This window comes from Nicotiana tabacum, chromosome 22, assembly GCF_000715075.1.
Source record: "Nicotiana tabacum cultivar K326 chromosome 22, ASM71507v2, whole genome shotgun sequence".
NCBI lineage: Eukaryota > Viridiplantae > Streptophyta > Magnoliopsida > Solanales > Solanaceae > Nicotiana > Nicotiana tabacum.
The window spans coordinates 17,535,333-17,561,104 of NC_134101.1; the positions used below are offsets into that span (position 1 = coordinate 17,535,333).

A 25,772-nucleotide genomic window follows, 5' to 3' on the forward strand; every position below is an offset into this window, starting at 1 on the left:
GAGGGGAGAGAAGATTAAGGCATTCATACATTCTCATATTTAGAGATTACTAATATTCTCAGAGATTATCCTTTTGTGAGCTTTATGCATTGATTCATCTTGCTTGTTTATAAATCATTCTCCATTCGATTAGGTTCGTATTTCATTCTTTATAATCAATATTCGACGTATTTCTACTTACCTTTACAATTTGTGTCAAATTATACCACGTATTCTTAGAACTATGTATAAATTCAATTATATCCGTTTTTAGGTAAATAGTATGGCGCCCACCGTGGGGCTAAGGATAACAGTGATTATTTGGTACGAATCTCTACAAAACACACCATTTTACGCTTGCTCTTGGAAGTATCTTTGATTTCAGGTTGAAAATGACGAATTCTCAACTAATGGCCCAACCTATCGACAACGAAGTTGGCCTTCAAGATGAGAACAATAACTTAATCCCCGGGGGGTGGAAGGACACTCGTCAATACCGTTGGAGCTCGGGTCGAAGAGCCAATAGACGTTAATTCACATGTGGCCATTGAGGCGAACCAACGTTCCTACCCTGAAAATAACATTCATGGTGGAACTCGGTGTGCAGCTCGAAATACCCAAAACGAGGAGAACAAAATCAGCTTGGGTATGATTTTCGAAATGTTGCAAGCTCAACAAGTAGCAATAGCCCAATTACATAGACAAACCCAGGCACCGACCAGACTCGGGCCCAGTCCACCCCAAGAAGTCATTCACAAAACGGGGTTAGCCATAGTAAGGTCAAATGAGCAAGAATCGGGGACTAATCCCGAGATCGTTAAGATGTTCGAAGAACTGACAAAACAAATAGAGTCAGGAGAAAGGAGGATCGAAACAAACGACAAAAAAATGGAAACGTATAACTCCAGGGTTGATAAGATCCCGGGGGCACCTCCGATATTGAAGGGCTTAGATTCTAAAAAAATTGTACAAAAGCCTTTTCCCCCGAGCGCGGCTCCTAAACCAATCCCAAAGAAGTTTCGCATGCCCGAAATTCCTAAGTATAATGGAACGACCGACTCCAACGAACATGTCACCTCTTACACATATTCCATTAAATGGAACAATCTAGAGGACGATGCGATCGGATCTGTATTATTGAAAAAATTCGGTGAAACCCTGTCAAAGGGAACAATGATATGGTATCATAATTTTCCGTCTAACTCTATCGATTCTTTTGCTATGCTTGCAGATTCTTTCGTAAAAGCACACGCCAGAGCCATAAAGGTCGAGACAAGGAAGTCGGGCCTTTTCAAGGTAAGACAGAAGGACAACGAAATGTTGAGAGAGTTCGTATCTCGTTTCCAAACGGAACGAATGGATCTACCATCGGTCACTGACAATTGGGTTGTACAAGCTGTCACTCAAGGACCGAACGAGCGGAGCTCGATGGCTTCACGACAGTTGAAGCAGAATTTGATCGAGTACTCGGCTATTACTTGGGCCAATGTACACAATCGATATCAATTGAATATCAGATTTAAAGACGACCAGTTGGGGTCTAGGTCCGTTATTAAAAGGGACATCGACCGAGAACCAAGGTCAAATAAGGATCGATATCGGCCATATAACGGAGATCGTAGGGGTAGCGAACCTTCACGCAACTTCGTACGAGGCGAAAGGAGAAGTGATCGAGGCCAAGGGTCTCGGGGGATGATGAACATAAATGGGGTCGACAAGCATACCGGACCTAAGTAAGCACCAAAGTTATCAGAGTATAACTTCAGCATTGATGCATCCGCCATTGTGTCGGCTATAGGATGCATCAAAGATACTAAATGGCCTCGACCTCTGCAGACCGATCCTGCCCCAGAGGAATTCTAATCAAATATGTGAATATCATGGCACTCATGGCCACATAACGGAAGATTGCAGGCAATTGAGAGAGGAGGTAGCCCGGTTATTCAATAAAGGGAACCTTCGAGAATTGTTAAGTGACAGGGCCAAAAACCATTTCAAAAACAGGAATTTCAGTAGACAAAACGAACAAGAAGAGCCAAAACACATCATCCACATGATCATTGGTGGGATCGATACCCCCAGGGACCAGTGCTTAAACGCACTAAGATGTCGATTGTAAGAGAAAAGTGATCTCGGACTTAGGATTACTCCCCTGAAGGAACCTTGCCCTTTAATAACGAAGACACAGAATGAATCATGCAACCACATAACGATGCACTGGTAATATTTGTACTTATAAATAAAACTCAAGTTAAACGTGTGTTAATTGATCCAGGTAGTTCGGCCAACATCATTCGATTGAGGGTCGTAGAGCAACTCGGTCTACAGGACCAGGTCGTGCCCGCAACCTAGGTACTAAACAGATTCAATATGGCATGTGAAACTACTAAGGGAGAAATAATCATGCTAGTTAACGTGGCTGGGACCATCCAAGAAACAAAGTTCCACATGATCGAAGGCGATATGAGATACATCGCCCTGTTCGGAAGAATATAGATACATAATATGAGGGTTGTACCCTCGACCTTCCACTAGGTTTTGAAGTTCCCAACATCGGAGGGAATCAAAAAGGTCTACGGGGAGCAACCGACCGCAAAAGACATGTTTGTTGTCGATGAAGTGATTCCGATATCATCGTTATCATCAGCAAAAGGATCGGATTCGAAGAAGGAACGGAATACCAAATAGCAATCACAAACGTCAGCTTCGACCAATTAGAGAATCAGAAGACTGACGAAGATGATGAACATGGGGTCCCTCGATCCTTCGTAGTTTTCGATGATTCTGACGCTACCCAATCAACGGTTGAAGAACTGGAGTAAGTCATACTAATCGAATATCTGTCCGAACGAATGGTATACTTGGGTATGGGGTTAGATCCCGAGCTTAGGAGAAAGCTTATTCAATTTCTTATAGCTAAAGTAGACTGTTTCGCTTGGTCCCATCTTGACATGACATGGATCCCACCGGGAATCACCACTCATAAGCTAAGCTTGGACCCAAATTTCCACCCGATAAAACAAAAAAGAAGGCCCCAGTCCGAGGTCAAACATGCCTTCATCAAAGACGAGGTAACTGAACTTCTTAAAATAGGGTCCATTCGGGAAGTAAGATATCCAGAATGGCTAGCAAATGTGGTTGTAGTCCCTAAAAAGGGTAACAAACTTAGAATGTGTATAGATTATAAAGACCTGAATAAAACATGTCGTAAGGATTTTTTTCCTTTGCCTAATATCGATCGTATGATCGATGCCATGACCGGCCACGAGACTCTCAGTTTTCTCGATGCCTACTCCGGGTACAACCAGATATAGATGAACCTGGAGGATCAGGAAAAGACCTTGTTTATCACTAAGTACGTGACTTACTGATATAATGTAATGTCATTCGGCCTAAAAAATGCTGGCGCAACTTTTCAACGCCTAGTAAACAGAATGTCCGAAAAGCAAAATAGGAAAATCAATAGAGGTTTATATTTATGACATGTTAGTTAAATCCCTGCGAGCAGAGGACCATTTAAAGCATTTGCAGAAAATTTTGACATACTAAGGAAGTACAATATGAAGCTCAATCCCGAAAAATATGCTTTCAAGGTTGGCTCGGGCAAGTTTCTCGGTTTCATGGTGTCCAATCGAGGAATCGAGATTAACCCCGATAAAATTAAAATAATCGAGGACATCATAGTGGTCGATAATGTAAAGGTCGTACAAAGGCTAACGAGATGGATAGCCACCCTTGGACGATTCATTTCGAGATCCTCGGATAGGAGCCACCGATTTTTCTCTCTTCTTAAAAAGAAAAGCATTTTTGCATGGACTCCGGAATGTCAGCAGGCTTTGGAAGAGCTAAAACGGTATTTATCGTGCCCTTCGTTGCTTCATACCCCGAAGGCAGACGAACAACTTTATCTGTATCTAGCTGTCTCGGAGATAGCGGTAAGTGGAGTCCTAATTCAAGAAGAACGAGGTACGTAATTCCCTATTTATTATGTTAGTCGAACTTTAGGTGAGGCCGAAACTAGATATCCACACTTAGAAAAATTAGCGCTTGCTTTAATAAGTGCCTCTAGAAAACTAAAACCATATTTCTAGTGCCATCTGATACATGTTGTAACAACTTATCCTCTACGAAATATTTTACACAAACATGAGCTTTCAGGTCGGTTGGCCAAATGGGCCACAGAGATCGACGGGTACGACATCGAGTATCGACCTCAAACCGCTATCAAATCTCAAGTCTTAGAGGACTTCGTGACTGACTTTAAGCCGACCTTCGTACCCGAGATTGAAAAAGAATTACTAATAAAATTGGGTACCTCTTCAGGAGTCTGGACCCTCTTTACGGATGATGCCTCGAACGCAAAGGGGTCTAGACTGGGCATCGTACTAAAATCACCCACAGGTAATGTAGTTAGGCAGTCTATTAAAGCTATAAAATTGACTAACAATGAGGTCGAGTATGAGGCCGTGATTGTAGGTCTCGAACTAGCTAGAAGTTTGGGAGCCGAGGTCGTAGAGGCTAAATGTGACTCCCTCCTCGTGGTAAATCAAGTCAACGGAACTTTTGAAGTCTGAGAAGATCGAATGCAGAGGTACTTGGATAAATTACAAGTGACTCTACATCTATTTAAGGAATGAACTTTGCAACATGTACTTCGAGAACAGAACAGTGAGCCCTACGCTCTTGCAAACTTAGGTTCGTAGGTCGAGGATGATGAACTCAACTCGGGGACTATCGTACAACTCATGAAATTGGTAATCGAAGAAGTTCATACCAAGATAAACTCCACAAGTCTAACCTGGTATTGGAGAAACAAATATATAGAGTACTTCAAGGATGGGAAACTTCCATCGGATCCAGAGGAATCGAGAGCTCTACGCATAAAAGTTACACGGTTCACCTTATCCAATGATGGAACGCTGTTTGGAAGAACGTTCAATGATCCACTAGTAATATGTTTGGGACCGGGAGATGCCGAGTACATCCTACGTGAGATTCATGAGGGTACTTGCGAAAATCATTCTGGTGCCGATTCATTGGTCCTCAAAATAATCAGAGCAGGGTATTATTGGACCAATATGGGCAAGGACGCAAGGGAGTTCGTTCGAAAATGTGACAAATGCCAAAGGCATGCTCCCATGATTCATCAACCCAGGGAGCTACTCCACGTGGTCCTATCTCCATGGCCTTTTATGAAATGAGGAATGGTCATCGCTGGCCCCCTCCCATCGGCTCCGGGTAAGGCTCAGTTTATTTTGTTTATGACCTATTATTTCTCTAGTAATAGGTTGAAGCACTGACTTTCGAGAAAGTCATAGAAAATGAAGTGATATACTTCATTTGGAACCACATCATATGTCAGTTCGGTATGCCATCCGAGATTGTATGTGATAATGAAAAGCAATTCATCGGAAGCAAAGTAACTAAATTTCTCGAAGACCATAAAATCAAAAGGATCATATCAACACCGTATCATCCCAGCAAGAACGGACAAGCCGAATCGACCAACAAAACCATCATCCAAAATCTTAAGAAGAGATTGACCGACGCCAAAGGAAAATGGAGAGAAATACTACCCGAAGTCCTATGGGCATACCGCACAAAATCAAAATCCAGTACCGGAGCAACATTATTCTCGTTGGTTTGTGGCACCGAAGCTCTGATCCCAGTTGAGGTCGGAGAACCTAGCATCAGGTTTTGATATGTAACAAATGAGTCGAATAACGAGACCATGAATACAAGCCTAGAATTGTTGGACGAAATACGAGAAGCCGTTCTCGTTCGATTGGCCGCCCAAAAACAACAGATCGAAAGGTATTATAATCGAAGAACCAATCTTTGATATTTTAAAATCGGCTACTTAGTGCTAAGGAAAGTCACCCTCAACACCCAAAATTCAAATGAAGGAAAACTGGGTCTGAATTAGGAAGGACCGTATCGGGTTCTCGAAATCGTCGGAAAAGTATCCTACAAGCTCGGTGTAATAAACAGCAAACAACTACCAAGCAGTTGGAACGTGTCGCACTTAAAGCGATACTACTGTTAAGGTACAACACTCCTATGTTTGTTTATATTTCGAAATTAACACTTACAGGTGTTCGACCAGAAATAGGGATGTATTATTCAACTCGAAGTTTTTAGGCCTCAAAGCACGAGTTGCACTCTTTTTCCCTTAGACCGATTTTGTTCCAAATGGATTTTTCGGCAAGATTTTTAATGGGGCAACCATTGATCGTGCTAATTTAGAACAATTCAATAGTATCCGAGACCTCTTTACAATTAACCTCGGATACTGGGGGAATTACCCTCGAATATATCAAATTTGACTATGAAGTTCGATGCAAGAAAGTTACTTCATGACAACAGGGTTTCGATAGGAAAAATTATAAGATCCAAATGGTCAAAACGAATCATGCTCGTGTAGTTTGCTCGATCCTTGGTACAAAACATGAACACATGTATAATGACATAAAGAGAAATTTTTTCTTTACCGATATCTCGTATCTCAGAATCCATCCTCTATTTTCGTGATCTATTATGCAAACATGCTTAAGGCCGACCATTAACCCATAAATCAGGGACTGCCTACCGAAAACTCAACGAAATCAATCCCCACATAAGCCTAAGGGCTACTCTTATTTCGAGTTCGAGAAGTCACTCACTCGACCATAAGGCCTAAGGGCCACTCTTACCTCGAGTTAGATCAAATACTCACTCGACCGAAAAGCCTAAGGGCCACTCTTACTTCGAGTTTGAGCAATCACTCACTCGACTATTATGTCTAAGGGCTACTCTTACTTCGAGTTCGAGCAATCACTCACTCGACTATTAAGCCTAAGGTCTACTCTTACTTCGAGTTCGAGCTAACACTCACTCGACTATTATGCCTAAGGGCTACTCTTACTTCGAGTTCGAGCTAACACTCACTCGACTATTAAGCCTAAGGTCCACTCTTACTTCGAGTTCGAGCTAACACTCACTAGACTATTATGCCTAAGGGCTACTCTTACTTCAAGTTCGAGCTAACACTCACTAGACTACTAAGCCTAAGGGCCACTCTTACTTCGAGTTCGAGCAATCACTCACTCGACTATTATGCCTGAGGGCTACTCTTACTTCGAGTTCGAGCAATCACTCACTCGACTATTATGCCTAAGGGCTACTCTTACTTCGAGTTCGAGCAATCACTCATTCGACTATTATTCCTAAGGGCTACTCTTACTTCGAGTTCGAGCTAACACTCACTCGACTATTATGCCCAAGGGCTACTCTTACTTCGAGTTCGAGCAATCACTCACTCGACTATTATGCCTAAGGGCTACTCTTACTTCGAGTTCGAGTTAACACTCACTCGACTATTAAGCCTAAGGGATACTCTTACTTCGAGTTGGAGCTAACACTCACTCGACTATTAAGCCTAAGGGCTACTCTTATTTCAAGTTCGAGCTAACACTCACTCAACTACTAAGCCTAAGGACTACTCTTACTTCGAGTTCGAGCAAATACTCACTCAACTATTAAGCCTAAGGGCTACTCTTACTTCGAACACGAGCAAACACTCACTTGGTTATAAAGACTACAAGGTCCGACTTCGATCAAATTGCCTAAAACCTCGAACTTATGAAAACTTTTATAAGGCATGAATGAAATAAAATCTTCACAAGACAGAGAATTAAACAAAGATAAGTCGGGAAAGAAAACGATCTTTATATATATATATATATATATATATATATATATATATATATATATATATATATATATATATATATAAAAGAGTATTTACAAGGTTCGATCAGGACCCTACACAAAAAATCAAAATGGAAAAAACCCTAAGTTTCCTGATTATCTCCAGGGGCAGTCTCTTCTCCATCGGGCTCTTCCCCACTCTCAGACCCACTCTCACTATCGTCATCATCGTCATCGGAAGCCAAGGCTCCGGCATCGGCTTCAAGTTCTTTAGCATTTAGTATCTCTTCGGTAAGGTCAAAACCTCAAGCATGGATCTCCTCAAGGATTTTCCTCCGAGATTGGCATTTGGCGAGTTCAGCAACCCAATATGCTAGAGTTTGAGCGGTCTCAACTGACTCTCTCGCTTTTACTTGAGCGGCTTCAGCATCGTCCCGATAGACGGCCACGATTGCATCCACATCGGCCTTTGCTTTATTGACCTTCGCAAATTTGGAAGCCAATCGAGTTTCGAGCAACTATATTTTTCTTGCTTGAGCCGAGCACTTCTCCTTCATGCCTTGAAGTTGACTTTCGACCGATGATAATTGAGCTCGAGCAATCTCTTTCTTTGCAGCAAGACGGTCCATACCTTATTTCCATCCCAAGGACTCCGCCTTTATCGTGTCGACCTCCTCACGAAATTGCTTGATCCTCTCGATCTTCTGTTGCAACTCTGAGATTGAAATGTTAGCCACCATTTTCGAGTTGAGCCCATGAGATTTTAAAATTTTCATTACCTGCTCGATCAGGTCTGTCTGATCTTGATGAGCCTTGGCCAACTCGGCTCGAAAATCTTTGATATATTCCTCTTTTTGCCCACTAAGAAGTTTGAGGGCATTTCTCTCCTCCGAAAGCCCTCGAAAGTCGGCTCACGTTGGCTCAGCTCTACCCAAGACTTGGAAAACTCCTCTTGATGAAGAGCTAAAGCCTATACGAAAAGGAGAACAAGTTAGGCAGAAAATGGAAAAATATGACATAAACAAAGGGAATCGAGACTTACCCAATTCAGGGTTCGTTGAACCTCGAAGAAAAGACCTGACGCGTTACTCGGGCCGGCAACATCCTCGATACCGGTAAACAAATCATGGAAGGGGTCCTCTCCCTCATGGGCCCCGTCTACCTCGAGGGTCCCCAAAGCTCGGGCTTCCCGAATCTCCCCTTCAGAAAAAGCAGGGAGAGTAGGCGAGTCTCCGATTACTATTGCCCCAAGCGAGTCGCTTGGGGCGTTCTCCTCAATTCGAAGAGCTTTAGATATATCTACCGTTTGTTGACTTCGATGGGAGGCATCCTCGATCTCCAATGACTCGGGGACTTTGCCCGATTCCTTCTCCGATATCCCCTTAGTTCGAGACGGAACCTTATCAACCGCCATCGACCCAACTGCCTTTGGGCATCGATGGTTTTCTTCACTCGGGCCACCAATATACACCCATCATTTTTTTTTCTTCTTCTTCTTCTTCTTCCCTTAGACGCCGAACTGATTCGTCGGTCAAAAGGATGGTATTCTTCCTCGGCTTACAAATCATCCTTGTCTTAATTTTTGGATCCTCGAAAGTAGATGGGGGCCTCATAACCGCATCTTTGCCCAAGCCTACACATAAGAAAATTGGTTAAGTATAAAAAAGATATTTTGTTCGAATCATCGAAGACATGGGAAAGAGGCTTACTATGAGTTTTAGCCTCCCATCGGCCCTTTGATAAGTCGCGCCACGAGCGCTCGTCGTATGTGGATGTCTAAGCCAAGTCCCGTACCCAGTTCTTAAGGTTAGGAATAACACCGGGCATCCAAGCAACCGCTACATCACGGAAAAGGATATCGGTGAGAAAGAAACGAAGGAGCTAACAGTAAAATTATACTTACGCTTCATGTTTCATTCCTGGAGAAATGGTATCTTCTCGGTCGAGATTAGGTCGAAAGTCTTCACTCGAACGAACCTGCCCATCCAGCCTCGGGACTTGTCCTTGTATATGCTCGAGAACAACACTTTATTAGCCTGGCGCTGGAGTTTTATTAACCCACCTCGATAAGCGGGGGTTGAACAATTTGATGAGATGGTCGAGGGTGAAAGGCATCCCCTCGATTTTGTTCACGAAGAAGCGGATCAGAATAACGATTTGCCAAAAGAATGATGGATTTGGCCCAGGGTTACTCGGTATTGGCAGCAAAAATCAATGACAACTGGGTCGAGGGGCCCCAACGTAAAAGGGTAAGTATAAACACTTAAAAACCCTTTCATATGAGTATTAATATCTTCTTCGGGAGCCGGGATTATCACTTATTTGTTCTCCCAGTTGCAATCGTTTCTTAATTGTTCAAGATGTCCCTCGGTTATCGAGCACATGTACCTCGATACTGGCTCGCATCGATCGGAAACTGGCGAAGCTTTGTCGATCTTAAAATTAGAAGTAAAAACACACACCTCGGGAACACACTCCTCAGATCGTGGCTCCACCGGTGTTTTGTCGCCGGCGGGCCGTGAAGATGAAGCTTTTTCTTTGTGAGGAACGGTTTTTGACGTTTTCGCCATTTGGATTTTGAAGATAGAGAAAGATGACAAGATTTGGTATTCTGAAGAGGGATTTTGCAGTGAAAATCGCAGTTTACAGATGAAGAACTCAGAAGATGCGAAAAAGAAAGAAGATTTGGAAATTGAAGATGTAAAAGTAAAAAATGGTAAAAAGATGAGCTATTTATAGGGTTGGCAATGACGGTTCAAAATCAACAAATGACCGACCATCGTCTGACACACATTTAATGCCTTGGTAACTGAACCGACGAGACATCTATCACGTACGTCATGGTCGGGCTCGATGCAAACATTAGTGTATATCTAGTCATACCGTTGGAAAATCATGTCATTTCTTTTCATATTCTTTCCGAGAAACGAGAGGACTATCTGTATACGGTCAAAACCGGTTTCGACCTTCGTATGATTAGTTAAGATTGGAACATAATGGACCGAATATCATCTTCATAATATCGAGATAAGATCTGAAGCCAGGGTACCGAGCTCAAATTTCTGGGACCGATCGAATACCGAGCTCGAAGTCATTACCGAGCTCGAGTCCAAATATGATATGAAGCGGTGTCATCGAGCTTAAGAGCCAGAGACCGACCAATATCGAGCTCGAGTCGATACCAATCCTCATGTTAATATTGAGCTCTAAATCTGAAAATCGACCAATACCAAATTCGATCAAGATCGAGCCAAGAGACAAAAGCCGTTACAGCCGCACTAAGGGAGAGAATCTCGGCGGGAATTAGGGAAAAACTAATCTATCATGGGATCCCCACTATGTATTTTTAATTACATCTAAAGTAGGATCCCTCAACTATAAGAGGTAGATGGCTACTATCTTTGGAAGGGAGAGAAGATTAAGGCATTCATACATTCACATATTCAGAGATTACTGATATTCTTAGAGATTATCCTTTTGTGAGTTTTATGCATTGATTCATCTTGCTTGTTCATAAATCATTCTCCATTCAATTCGGTTCGTATTTCATTCTTTACGATCAATATTCGACGTATTTCTACTTACCTTTACAATTTGTGTCAAATTATACCACGTATCCTTAGAACCACGTATAAATTCAACACTATTTATTTTTCGGGTAAACAAAAAGGTACGAGGAAGACATGTGAGACAAATTCTTCTCAAAATATGAATCTACCACATTCTTATTGGCAGATTGGTAATTAAGAGTATCCCAATATTATTTGTGCTATCTTGTCTACTCTAATTGAGAAACTAGTCTTAGGATACGCGATTTGCGCGTGCCCTATATCAATGCGAATAAACATTATAAATTATATAAATATTATTAAATAATTTATTTGATTTATAAAATAAAATTTTAAAACATATAAGTTCCTAAAATTGGTGATTCTTGACTCTATTTTGCTAACTCAACAAAAGAATAGGTTTTGTCTCACAATAGTTCTCAATCACCACAGTCAATATATTTAACATAAAATTTATTTCAGTTTTATAATTTTATTACTTTAATTCTACAAGTTATGCATCGTTTTTTTCAACAAGACCATATAACTTTGAAGATTTAGAATTATTTTATTTTTATTTAAAAAAAACTACATATTCTTATTGTCATTCTAAAAAGACATAAACATGACGTCATCTAACTCACATAAGACGTTAATACTATCTTAAAAGAAGTAAAAATATAAAATTCATGTAAAATTAGAATTATAGTTTATTCTTTCAATAAATTCTCACGGATTTAATGTGTTAGTTTACTTGTGTGTGTATAATCAGGCAAAGTTAGTCTAATTAGATTCAAAAAGAAAATCATGTTAATAATTTTTTTTCCGATCTATATAAGGTAACTTTTTAATTGATATAAGTCAAATTTTAGTTGGTTTCAAAATCCTAAATATTAGGAAAATAACCTAAATTACAATTCTATCCAATATAAAATATGTTTCTAAAGGATAAAAAGGAGAACGATATTTCGCTAAGGGTCTTCGTACTTTTAATATAGTATAGATAAATATAGATTATTGTGCTTCTTAAAAATAAGTGAATAAATAAATCAAATAACAAAAACATCTAAAGAATATTCATACGTATGCATGAATAAACAAAGGCTAAATGCCCTTTAGTTGCATTAAACTCAATATCCCCTTCAACTTTACACATTGCAATTAATACCCCCCTGATCAAATTGATATCTTTTAGGAAACTATTTTTTTTTATATAGATTGCAATTAGTACCACAAGAAAGATAGTCTCACCATTTAATGAAAAGGTATAAAAGTTACCTTGAAGTTCAATACTCTGCTTTCTTCTCTTTTAATTTATGCGTGATAAAGGATGGGGGGGGGGGGGGATAGAAAGAAAGAGTAAAAGAAGTTAACTAGGGACAAATATGCTGCATTCTCTTCTTAATTTTTTGGAAGAAAGCAATAGAGTTTAAACTAATTAATAATGCAGAAAATTATACTTTCTTTGTCCCATTTATATGGCATTAATATTATAGAGTGAATCAAAGAGATTTTTTAAGTACGTTGTTTTAGATATTAATTTTTACTTGTAAAAATGAGATTAAAGTACATTTTGTGGTTTTTCCCTAATATATAAAAATTTAGGCAATCCAAGTCTAAATTTACCTAGAAAATTAGACGTATAAACCATATGGGGTTGGAGAGAATACTAATTTATTCAAAGACTATGAAATAAATTATTGTAGAATTATGGAACTTTAAACAAGGGTTGCTCGTTTGTTTGACCAATACTTATTTGGACAAGTGTATGAGAACATTGACCCTGTAGTTTCTATAAATACTTTCTTAAGGACCAAAAAGAAAATATTGAATACTGAATTTCAACATTAGGGAGATATTAAAAATACTGGCTTTAAGTAAAAAATCTTCAATTTTTACAAATTTTAATTATTGAAATTCATATACAAAGTAACTTTCATTTTTATTTATTTATTTATTTTAGGTATCAAATACCTTTTTCCAACTGGAATTCAATTATTGTCCAAATGGCTAGCGAATAATTTTAATCGGGTAGACCGGTAGAGTCCCAAACTCCACAGTCCACAGGAAGGAAAGACAGAAACGTGTTTATAAAAATACAAAGAGAAATCACAGATCATCATTCCATAATACACTCAGCCACCTTTATAGTACACACTTCACTTTAGCTTAGCATTGTCAGCAAAGATTCCAAGCCTCCAACCAATCTCTACTTTTATTTATATTTATATGTAACTACCCTTCTCCTTCTTACACCAACCGGTACGGCACTATATCGCCGCCGGTAGTACCCCACCCCCACCCCCACCCCCAACCCCAAGTGAGCAAAAAGAAAAGAAAAAGTAAACCCACATTTCTCCTTCATTTACCTACCAAGTACCAACATATCTGAATTCAATTATCAAAATTAAGCATCTTTTTTGCTCTGCTATGTGGGTCACAGAGTAAAGTGGAGCTAAAATTTCCACTGTCCAAGATGCCGTGTTGCAAGAATTCAATCAAATGTGGCCGTGGATCGGTTCCAGTGTACTTAAATGTATACGATCTAACCTCAATCAATGGCTATGCTTATTGGCTTGGTCTTGGTGTTTACCATTCTGGTGTTCAAGGTCAGTAATTCCATACCCATTTTGTTTATTCTTGAATATTTTCATAATTTCCTACTGATTTAGCTATATTAGATCTGTGCTTCAAACCTGGGCCTTTCTGCTTTATATATTGTAGTAAAAATACAATCTTTTTACTTAAATCAGTTCAATTATTTGTCAGTAACATATGGTAAAAGATTTGATAATAGTGGGCTTATAACAAGAAAAGGTAGAAATGATATAAGGTAATCGCTCTAAAGGGCTGCTGTGCATCTTAATCTTAATTTTTCAATTCAATTTTTCGGGGCAAAAGTGTCTTGAATTGTCTGAAGTTACGATATTTAGTTTCAAATTTCAGGACAAAATAAGTACCGCCTAATCTCTAAATAGTATATGGCTATTTGTGCACTTGCCCTATGCTTTATGAACTAGTGATGATTAAAGTAGAAATATTTTTACTTAACTCAGCTTAATTATTTGTCAATAGCATATGGTAACTAAAGATTTGTTAATGGTGGATTATGGTTAGCTAGTTCACGGAGTTGAGTATGCATTTGGAGCTCATGAGTATCCAACTACTGGAATTTTTGAAGGGGAGCCAAAAAAGTGCGAGGGATTTATTTTTAGAAAGACCATTTTGATTGGATGGACAGAGAAAACACCTGGGGAAGTAAGAGGAGTAATGGAAGAGCTTGCTGATAAGTACAAAGGAATTGCTTACAACCTTATTACCAAGAACTGCAACCACTTTTGTAATGATGCTTGTATTAAACTCACCAGCAATCCAATTCCCAGTTGGGTTAATCGACTCGCTCGGATTGGTAAGATTTTCAGATTTTCTGTCTTTTTCAGTCGGATTTATTGCTTCACTTATTGTACACCATATTAGGAATCTTTTTAATTTAGTTAATAATTGTACGTTACTGTTAGGGTAAGCTTGAGAATTTATAAACTACTTCTAGTTTTAGAAGAATTTTTGAGTATTGGAATACAATGAATATAGCGGAACAGAGTTAAAGAATTCATATAGTTTAAATTGAAAAAATAGGACATCACTCTACCTTAATGCAAACATTAGTAACTGCTTCCACGATTCGAAATCATACCTACCAGAGATAACTTTATTGTTGCTCCAAGGCTCCCCTTCAAATTTAAATTGAAAACATAATTAATTGATATTAGGTCGAACTTGTTACTGTCGTTTTCTCAACATGTAGTTGAATCAGGAAGTTTCTTGCTAGTTTCATAGAAGTCTCAATATTTGTTCTTATTGTAATTAAGTTGAGGACCTACAGTAGGAGGATATAGGAAGTACTTGTCCAGGAACTTTCTTAGAAATAAATGTGTTTACCCTAAAATTCGAGTAATAATTAAACTTATTTAGTGGTTTTAAGGATACGTGATTTAATCCAATACCAATTGACAAACAAGGAATTGAATAGATAATCTAAATAAGAAAATAAATCAAACCAGTGTTCTAGCAGCGTTTTCGACCTTGATTCGAGATGGTCTCGAGGTTGAGCAGGAAGAACAGAGGATCAACAATGATGAACAGTAATGGAGAGTAAGTAAAATAAAGAACAATGTTTTTGTATATCTTTATCAGTGAATCAATGCTCCTTACAAATGAATGGGGTCCCTCTTTATATAGTAGAGGAATCTTAAACAAGGTACAATTCTAATAACGGAAACAAATCCCATGATTGGCGTTAATAACTGCTTGATTCGATCTGTTCAAGGATTTCTGCCGAGATCTTCGGTCGGTTGCTAATATCTCGTCATTCCGTTATTATGCCCTACTCGAAGTCAGTCATGCTCGGTCTCGATCTTCGGTGAGCACTTCGATCCTCATGCTCTGCCATTGAGCCCGAGCCTGGTCTATTACGAGCTCGTTCTCGAGGCAGCTCCTCGTACCTTCGAAATCCGACATACCCGATTTCGACCGTATACAAAATGCTTGCTTGATGTAATAAAGTTTGGTTATGGTGAGAAATGAGAATGACATTTCGCAGCCATTGCGGAAGATTCCCACCAAGTTCAATGGCTGCCCAAACTCAGGGGCATGATTTTGTGCAGCCATTGAACTAATATTCCGCATTTAATTATACGGGTTAATGGTTCTTAAGTTTGAAATTTTGTGTTCTCCAACTAGTTGATATGAGAAATTTATTTAATAAACTTAGTAATTGTTGGTGTAGGTTTCTTTTGCCATTGTATCATTCCAATGAGCTTAAAGTCTACTAAAGTTCGGCACCATCGGATGGAGGACAAGGCAAGTGAAGGGGACAGCAAGAAACCTCAGAGCAGCTCGAATAGACAGACTCCCACTTCAAATCCATTTCCAGCTTCTTCGCAATCTCCTCCAATTGCCAAATCCACAAGTAATAAAAGCAAAAGCCCGCTGCCTCCATCTTTGCCATTGATATCAGATTCAACGTCGTCGTCGTCGCAATCTCCTCCTATAGTTGCCAAATCCACAAGTAATAAAGTTACAAGACCGCAACCTCCATCTTCGTTGATATCAGAATCAAATTCATCTTAGAATTCTTGATGCAGAATGGCCGTGCTTTATTTGATTCACCAGTGATTCTTTTGCTCGATGCTACAAAATACTAGTAATTAACTACCACTCGAGAAGCCTTGCAAATTTTGTATACACGAATGCATTCAATGAACTGGGATCGACCTTCTTTGTGCAGTGAAACTGACTGCTGTTTAACAGATAGCTAACCCAATTTTAGAGTAAAGTGAAAATCTAAAATTATGCAGCAACAAAAAACTAGCATAATAACCTTATTATGATCATTGTAAAATTAGTTAAACTATGACATTGAACATGAATTGAGCAGAATAAATATAGCAACATATAGTGCCAATCCAACTAATTTAGAATTAAGACATTATTGATTGATTAACTACTCAACCATTTATGCACTTGATTATCTTGGGGAGAGTGCACGGCACGCTTGAAATGAAGGGGAGCTTTTGCAATGTGGTCACTGGTCACAAGGGTAGAGTAGGAAGTCACTGTTTATCTCTGAAAAGGGTTGGAGAAAAAAAAAAGTGTTATAGTATGAGATCGAAGCCTAGGAATATTATGTGCTTTTCCTTTTAGAGGGACATTATTTGCTATTCAGCAGCTTTGGACAAATCATACCACTTTTTTCTTTTGATTTTTTCCAAACCCGTCACATTTGTCTCCCAATCTTTATCGTGATGAACCAACTTTTAGTCCTAAAGGCTGATACTATACCTGAGAGGTGACCGTGAATTGACCAAAAGATATCACTAATCACTGTATTAAAAAATTCCAACCTTTCGTGTTCATGTTTCATTCGTACCCTCTTATCCTATATGTTCATTTTTTCTCGCATGATATAAGAATTTTATGACCAAAAAGAAAGAAGACAAAAGCTATTCATGGAAATGAATAAAGTCCAACAATAATGACTCTGCTTCTCCTTCCTATTGAGAAAGGATAAAGAAGCATCACAAGCTCTAAATTATTTACAAAGAAAGGATGCATAACAGTGTAAAAGCAACAAAAGTAAATGACTAGCACTCAAAGGGAAGAGCGTGGAGGGGGGAGTTTTCTAATTACAATAAACAGGCGATGATGAACCAGAAAACCCTGGAGAAGGTGACTAGATCAAGTCAAATTTTCATTAAATGTACAAGTGCAAAAGTTAGAATGGATGAAGCTTGATGAATATATAGGGAGCAATGACACTAGCACAGAAAGATGAAAATGTAAAAAGAGAGAGCATCCGCCAAATAGCATACACTGACCTGTTCAGGGACCGGTAACTTAAATAAGAACCCATAGCAGGTTAGCTGACTTAAATATGGTATCATACCAGCTTAGCTAAACCTCATTTTTTGACTCAAATATGGTATCGTATATTTGCAGGAGTCTCCTGCCAGTAAAAATATGCTTTATCAATTTCAATGAATAATTTCAAAGAGGTATCCAATTCACTTCTGCGCTATGCAAGAATATGAAGATATTCAAAACCCCAGGCGACAAGAAAAGTATTGATCAGCATTGTTGAGCAACCATACCGATAGGGGATCCAGCTAAACAGGCTTTGTTCCAAATATGATGGAAGATGTCACTTACCAGTATCCTGCCTTCCGATGGTACATTAACAACTTGATAACATTGACCTAGCAGTGCTGCTGGCTTCTATTTCCATTCAGTTTTTCTACCATCCAGTAACATGGGCTTCCCATATCTTAAGTCAGAAACACAAAAGAGCATTTGTACAAGGATGTATTCTACATTCTCAAAATATACTCTTCACATAAGTTGCTATGACATGGGTACGGATCATTTGAGATGTAAATTTTAAGATTCGGATCCTAGAACCGACACGGGTGCAGGGATCCGCCTAAAAATAAAAATATCTCTAAATTATAAGAAATTTTGTAGAATACTTACCTATAGCTTGTAAAGTGTGGATTTCTTTTTTATTCTAAGTTGTAGGCGTGATTTTTTGTTTTTCTTCCATATTCTCCTACAAGTTACACAAAGTATATTAAAAGATAATAGATATCACATAACTCTATAAGTAAAAGAGTTAGATATATAAAGATAAAGAAAACATACCTTTTAGGCTTTTACTGGTTTTGTCGAAGAACTTGACATGAACATAAAGAATAAAAGTCAGTAATTATCATTAAGCATTCCTCTCACAAGTCACAAATTATAAAGAATTAGCCATTCTCATTAAGTCAATCAAATAAGCATGAGCACCAAAAAGGAAAAAATAAACTACAATTGCAATCACCATTTCCTATACAAAGTTACATTTACATTGAACTACGTAAACTAATAAAAAGTAGGGAAGTATAACTATTAAGTTTTAGCATCATTCTTCCTCAATATTTTGACAATCAATTTCTTACACATCTTCAACCTCTTCTTCAAAGATGACTCCTTCTAGTTGAGGTCAGTGTTTTTGAGAGCAAGAAGCGCAAAAAAGCGACAGGGGCTCGCCTCGCTTTAAAAACGAAGCGCACGCTTCATTGAAGTGAAGCGCAATTCTTAAAAACCATAATGTAAACCTTGCAAAGACACAATATAAATAATCAAAAAGTTCAATTTATATATAAGAAAAAAACATAATCAAATAAACTGAAAATATAATATATATATATATATATATATATATATATATATATATATATATATATATATATATATATATATATATATATATATATATATATATATATATAATAATTAAATTTACAGTTTGTAAAGTTAATTTTATATATATATATATTATTTTCAGTTTATTTGATTAGTATTTTAGCCTTTATTTATTAATTTTTATGTGTATTTCAGTTTATAAAGTTAATTTTTATGTGATTTTGCTTGTCCTATGGTTTATGGAGGAATTGGTGGTAGTGGTACCTACTTTTATGTTTTTAAATTGAACTTTTTGATTATTTATATTGTGTCTTTGCAAGGTTTACATTATATTTTTTAAGAATTGCGCTTCAGTTCAATGAAGGAATTGGTGGTAGTGGTACCTACTTTTATACTAAATAAGAAGAACAAAAGGAAAAACAAAAATTGCGCCTGCCCTAGCTGTGAGCAGACGCCTGGACGGGAACAAGAAGAAGAAAGCAGAAAGAAAAAAAAGGAGAAGAAGAAGAAAGAAGAAAAATTACCTGGAGGATTGGAGGTCTCTGGCGACTTGAACCCTAGCAGCACTCAACAACAATTGATTTGGGAAGAAGAGAAAAATGGTCTTCACTTTGGTCTTAGGGGTCTGTTTTGTATAATAAAAAAACAGACCCAACTTTTTTTTTTTTAAAAAAACTGACCCCTCTGAACAGAAGCGAGCGATTCTGCGCTTCAAGGTCGCTTTGCTCTTTTTCGACTGAAGCGAGCGCTTCGTGTGGTCGATTCGCCTCAGGCATGGAAAAGCGAGCAGCCATTGCTTCGCGTCGCTTCTCGATTAAAGCAATTGCTCCGTCGCTTTTTAAAACACTGGTTGAGGTTCATCTATTGATAAGTCAACTAGATCACCGGTGGCTTCATCAACATCAAAACGATCTTTACCTAAAGCAAAATTAAAATATAAATGATTTAAAATATAAAATCAAGAAAACATAGATTATAGACATACCGACATCCCAATACTTGCTTAGGCCACTTATATATTTTTTCTTTTTGACGAGAAAGCAAGCGAAGATTGTAGTGCACAAAAACTAGATCTTCGACTCTTGAAGTCTCTAACTAGTTTCTTTTGATGCTATGGATCGACAAATAGGTTCTCCAATTCGTTTCGCAATAAGAAGAAGAAGCCGGTTGTGAGAGCAAAGCTTTGCAAAAGTGGAGCGTTTACACCATGGTTAGCCCACCAAGATAGAGACACCTCATACATCATAGCCTCAACCACATGAGGCTCACTAAAAAAATCACTCCCACTTGCGAATGCTCCATACTCCAAAGACGCTTGTTTTAGATCTATTTAAAGTATCTTTGGAAGCATTTAACCCTATTTAAGGAAATCTCTCTATCCTCATTGGGAGCAAGCCTTCGAACCCCATTGCCTTTTTTAAGCCATGATTCGTGGTAGTATTTGGGTACCAATGAATGTGTCATATAATGTAAAGGAATGTTACTCTTATTCCACCTAGCAAAAAGAATTTCTTGAATTGTATCAAAAAGGTCTGATTGCCCGATAATATGATCCTTCCCCTCTTGCTCAAAGATAATTGCCTTCACCTTTTCGATCATTGTATCCTACATATCATAAACAAGATGCAACGTTGGAGCATCAAGATCGGCACTTCTAAGCATAGACACAATTAGTTCCGTAAGCTTTAAAAAGTACGCAATCTTATCCCACCATCCGTCATTCATTACAAGGGATTTTATTTGGCGCGTTTTAGCTTCAATCACTTTATCTCCCTTATAATTTCTCCAATCATCATCCATCACCATTCTTTCCAATGATGCTTTCACTTGATGAACACGACTAGTGATGACAATATGAGATGCAAATCTCGTTTCGGTAACTTTCAACAAAGACAAAGTCGAATACTTTTGAAAAAGAGCATGAGCCATATCATTACTTGCACCAACCTCTTCAATTGATTTAATGTTGTTCAAGTAATCGATGCAAGTAATGTTGTTCAAGTTATCATCGATAATGCAAGTAATATGAAGCTTGCCGGTTCTGAGCAAACTTTTCCACATATATTTTGGACACCATGTGTTGTTCATTGTTTGAACCTTGCACTAAAAAGTATGTGCAAACTTCCAAAAAATCAACTCAATTTGTGAATTGCAAATGGATTTTAGATTTGATTATTGAAGTTAGTAGCTTGAAAATTTTTGTGTTGAATTATGATACGGCTCATGCTCTTTTTCAAAAGCATTCGGCGTTGTCTTTGTTGAAAGTTGCCGAAACGAGATTTGCATCTCATGTTGTCATGACTAGTCGTGTTCATCAAGTAAAAGCATCATTGGAAAGAATGGTGATGGATGATGATCGGAAAAATTATAAGGGAGATAAAGTGATTGAAGCTAAAATGCGTGAAATAAAATCCTTTGTAATGAATGACGGATGGTGGGATAAGATTGAATACTTTTTAAAGTTTACGTAATCAATTGTGTCTATGTTTAGAAGTGCCAATCTTAATGCTCTAAAGTTGCGTCTTGTTTATAATATGTGGGATATAATGATCGAAAATGTGAAGGCAATTATCTTTGAGAAGGAGAAGATCTTATTATCGGGCAATCAGACTTTTTTGATACAATTCAAGAAATTCTTGTTGCTAGGTGGAATAAGAGTAACACTCTTTTACATTGTATGACACATTCATTGGTACCAAAAATTACCACGAATCATGGCTTAAAAAAGGCAATGGGGTTCGAAAGCTTGCTCCCAATGAGGATAAAGAGATTTCTTTAAATAGGGTTAAATGCTTCCAAAGATACTTTAAATATTCAAATGATCTAAAACAAGCGTCTTTGGAGTACGGAGCATTCGCAAGTGGGAGTGGTTCTTTTAGTGAGCCTCATGTGGTTGAGGCTATGATGTATGAGGAGCATGTATCTTGGTGGGCTAACCATGGTGTAAACGCTCCACTTTTGCAAAGCTTGGCTTACAAATTGCTTTCACAATCGGCTTCTTCTTCTTGTTGCGAAAGGAATTGGAGCACCTATTTGTTGATCCATAACATCAAAAGAAACAAGTCAGAGACTTCAAGAGCCGAAGATCTAGTTTTTGTGCACTACAATTTTCGCTTGCTTTCTCGTCAAAAACAAAAAATATACAAGTGGCCCAAGCAAGTATTGGGATGTGGGTATGTCTATAATCTATGTTTTCTTGATTTTATATATTTTTTAATATTTTAAATCATTTTTATTTTAATTTTGCTTCAGGTGGAGATCGTTTTGATGTTGATGAAGCCACCGGTGATCTAGTTGACTTATCAATAGATGAGCCTCACTTAGAAGGAGTCATCTTTGAAGAAGAGGTTGAAGATGTGTAAGAAATTGATCTTGAAAATAGTGAGGAAGAATGCTAAATATTATTGTTCAAATGCTAAAACTTAATAGTTATACTTTCCTACTTTTTATTAGTTTATATAGTTCAATGTTAATGTAACTTTGTATGGGGAATGGTGATTGTAATTGTAGTTTATTTTGGCCTTTTTGGTGCTCATGCTTATTTGATTGACTTAATGAGAATGGCTAACTCTTTATAATTTGTGACTTGTGAGAGGAATGCTAAATGATAATTACGTCTTTTATTCTCTATGTTCATGTCAAGTTCTTCGACAAAACCAGTAAAAGCCTAAAAGGTATGTTTTCTTTATCTTTATATGTCTAACTCTTTTACTTATGTAGTTATGTGATATCTATTATGTTTTAATATACTTTGTGTAACTTGTAGGAGAATCCGAGAATGGAAGAAAATCAAGAAATCACGCCTACAACTTGAGAATAAAAAAGTAATCCACGCTTTACAAGTTATAAATAAGTATTCCACAAAATTTCTCATAATTTAGAGATATTTTTAAATTTTTATTTTTTTGAATTTTTTTTAGCCAGATCCCCGCACCCGTATCAATTCCAGGATCCGTATCCCCGAATCTTAAAATTTACATTTCAAAGGATCCGACCTCTAGATCCACACCTGTGTCAGAGCAACTTAGTTGGCAAAGTCCTCCAACTGACACCAGAATGTATGGGATGCCATTAGGGAGCCAACCAACTCTAAGTCTACCCATGAACAATGCTGCATTAATCACTAGAGTGGCTTCCACTTATAGGTATTTGTTGCTTGATATCCAGATTCCAGCTCAAAATCTTCAGCCTTTTCTTTTGTCTCCATAAGCAGACTTTTATTCTCTTGGTTCATCAAAATGGACCCGTGTGTGGCTAAGCCGAAACTACCATGTTCATATCCGATAAAAACTGAAGGAGTCTCTGTCTCGGGTGCTTATCGGGCGGATTGGACGGATTATTACGTTTAACGGTTCGGCTTATCGGATATCGGATTATAAATGTAGTAATCCGCTAACCATCCAATAAGACAACGAGCGGATTGGTATCAGATTAACGATTATCGCGCAGTTTATCAGCTAAATAAAATAGAAATTTTTTGAACCCTAGTTCTTTTGGTTGCATAGCTAAAAATATTTTCCTGTAAGTTGTCAGATTTCATTACTACTGCTATATTAAAAAGCACTAAAAGAAAGTGCCTTTTATCCCTTACTCTTCAAGACAACCGTACAATCAAGGAATATATATACCAACAACAGAAAAAGAAAGAAGAGATGCACGTAACTTCTTAACATACATCATTTGAGTACATGCTTTTCAATATACTGTAAACATAACATGTTTTGACTGCAAAAGAAAGGGGAAACAATAGTTGGGAATTCAAGAAAGAGTACTTTCAAGTTCCCAAGAGTACCTTAGGGTTTCAAAAATTACTTACTTTATATACATAGGGGTAAAAGTATAAATATAAAAAATTTTAACGGGTTAACGGTTTATCCGATAAGAAAATTGAGTAATCCACCCCCAAACCGTTAAGCCGTTAATTATAAAATCTTAATCCGTTCACCAACCGTTACCCCGATAAACCGATACCAATAAGCCAATAAGCCATTTTTTCGATTCGGTTAACGATTACGATTCGGTTTTGAACACCCTAAGTCTCTCTAATTAAGGGTGGTGAGGGTGGGAAGGGTTAGCTTTCTGCATTTTATGCTGCAAAAGTGCTCTTAAGGATTCTTTACCGAATTGTCCTTTTCTATCTAAAGGCATTCCATCATTCCTACTCCATTCTTCCGCCAGAAACATCAGCATTCTCATTTCTTTCATCTTGGCCAGATCAAGCCAAGGATGAGTTGATAGGAATGTTAAAATTCAGCTGACTTGACCAAGGAGGGTTCTTAGTCAGTATCAGAAAAGTCTACTCCGTCCATATCCACAGGATATTCAAATCCTAGAGACACAACATCTATTGAGATATCTTTTGCATCATCTTCATTCAAACCAAACGTGCTGAAATGCTGAAAGAATTTCGTTTTCTGTTTGATGAATCAAACAAGATAAACCCGCTGAACTTCGTGGAGTTAGGTGGTCCAAAGTATTTTAGGCAAAAGTACGAGCTTGCGTCAATCCTTTTGGTCCCGTGTTAACCGCATGAAGGAGATGATTCATTCTATTCCCTTGGCTATATTTGACTAAGACCCACAGAATATCTCAAAGTGGATATACGAGCATCATGCCGCTTATCTCTTTATTCTAAGGTTCAACTTCTTCACACATTTTTCTTGAAGACTGCTCGCTGCATTTTTTCTAGGTTCTATATTCCAACATCAAAGTTAGTTCAGCTTGTTTTTTCATCTTCATATACAGCCACTCATTAAACTTAATGAATTGATCTAATAATATAAACCCGGCTCTCTAAAGATTCTTCTGCAATGTCTAGCCATAATTTGGTCACGAGTTCTCAAATCAACTTCCATTCCCAATTTGAATCAAAAAGATTTGCTTCTCACACTTTTTAACTACTTTCGCACAAATGCCTTGTAACCATATTACAGGATAAATTATCACAAGCATATGTTCCACTTCGGAATTAAGGCTTGTTCTTCTTTCCAATATTTGTGAGTACTCTTTTAGCCCTTTTTTGTCTGGTCATAGACTTGTATGTCAGTATAGGCACAACTGCAATATCTAGAGATTCTCTAGTTTTAAACAATCTCTAATTTGTGTTAAAAGCAAATTATTTATTTTGATTGAAATCCGAGTATAAAAAACAGAATGAATATAGAGGACTTTAAACTAAAAAATATACTAGTAGTAGTTTTTGTTGAGCCCTTAATCTTTGAATGCTAGCTAAATAACCTGCAGTAAAACCTCGCTTAAACAATTTTATACATATGCGAGTAAACAGGTGTAATAAAGCGGGCCGAACGCAATAATGTGTAGTTTGTTGAATGCATATAGACTGGACGAAAAGAAGAAGCAAAATCCAAAGCTTAATGTACATTTCGCACAATTAAACAGGAAAAATGAGGAAGTAACTGACCTATCGAAGAAACCAATTGGGGCTTCTGAAATTTCCTTCTTTTTCATGAATTTCGCAGAGACTGAGGAGATAATAGTGATACGAGGCTTCTAACACTCATTTCATTGTATTTTCTCGTCTTCCATTCTCCCGCCGGGCAGTGGCGCCGGTGACGTCACATGTAGAGCACGTGACGCCTTAGAAAAAACGAAAAATACATAATCGTGCTTATGTGCCCTTTTTAAATTTTCTATGAAAAAGGAAGAAATTATGGCACATTGAGAAGCCACTTTACAAAATGGCATATTGGTAAATAATGTAGTAGTAAATTATTTTACATAAATTTTGTTTATAAATTATGTTAAAAATTTATTTTTATAGTATTATCAAGTATTTTATCAAGAGTTTAAGTT

The 25,772-nt window shown here is 37.8% G+C and overlaps 1 protein-coding gene and 1 long non-coding RNA gene across 5 annotated transcripts; one reads left to right on the plus strand and one right to left on the minus strand.

The window, feature by feature from the left end:
* Positions 1 to 13,347: 13,347 nt before the first annotated feature.
* LOC107827822 (deSI-like protein At4g17486) lies at positions 13,348 to 16,451 on the plus strand. 2 transcript variants are annotated; one of them, XM_075244131.1, is made up of 3 exons: positions 13,348 to 13,825; positions 14,334 to 14,625; positions 16,003 to 16,451. In XM_075244131.1, exons 1-3 carry the CDS (start codon positions 13,775 to 13,777, stop codon positions 16,344 to 16,346), a joined length of 687 nt encoding a protein of 228 aa, XP_075100232.1. In that variant the 5' UTR covers positions 13,348 to 13,774; the 3' UTR covers positions 16,347 to 16,451. The 2 variants fall into 2 exon arrangements, with proteins under 2 accessions (XP_075100232.1, XP_016510516.2); XM_016655030.2 differs by having other exon boundaries at positions 13,350 to 13,825; positions 14,338 to 14,625.
* LOC107827823 (uncharacterized) lies at positions 15,374 to 25,619 on the minus strand. Of its 3 annotated transcripts, XR_012705032.1 has the most exons (6): positions 25,381 to 25,616; positions 18,414 to 18,444; positions 18,246 to 18,321; positions 17,925 to 18,039; positions 17,594 to 17,721; positions 15,374 to 16,515 (listed from the first exon to the last, which is right to left on the minus strand). It is a non-coding gene; the product is annotated as an uncharacterized LOC107827823 (long non-coding RNA). The 3 variants fall into 3 exon arrangements; XR_012705030.1 differs by adding an exon at positions 19,484 to 19,877 and having other exon boundaries at positions 17,594 to 18,321; positions 25,381 to 25,619; XR_012705031.1 differs by having other exon boundaries at positions 17,925 to 18,321; positions 25,381 to 25,615.
* Between the last annotated feature and the right edge of the window lie 153 nt (positions 25,620 to 25,772).

What these genes read in the sequence shown, in the direction of transcription:
- LOC107827822 (XM_016655030.2), top strand. Translation starts at nt 13,693, where the DNA reads ATGCCGTGTTGCAAGAATTCAATCAAATGTGGCCGTGGATCGGTTCCA. An exon ending in TTACCATTCTGGTGTTCAAG is followed by an intron (nt 13,826 to 14,337) that starts GTCAGTAATTCC and finishes ATGGTTAGCTAG; the next exon opens with TTCACGGAGTTGAGTATGCA. An exon ending in TAATCGACTCGCTCGGATTG is followed by an intron (nt 14,626 to 16,002) that starts GTAAGATTTTCA and finishes TTGTTGGTGTAG; the next exon opens with GTTTCTTTTGCCATTGTATC.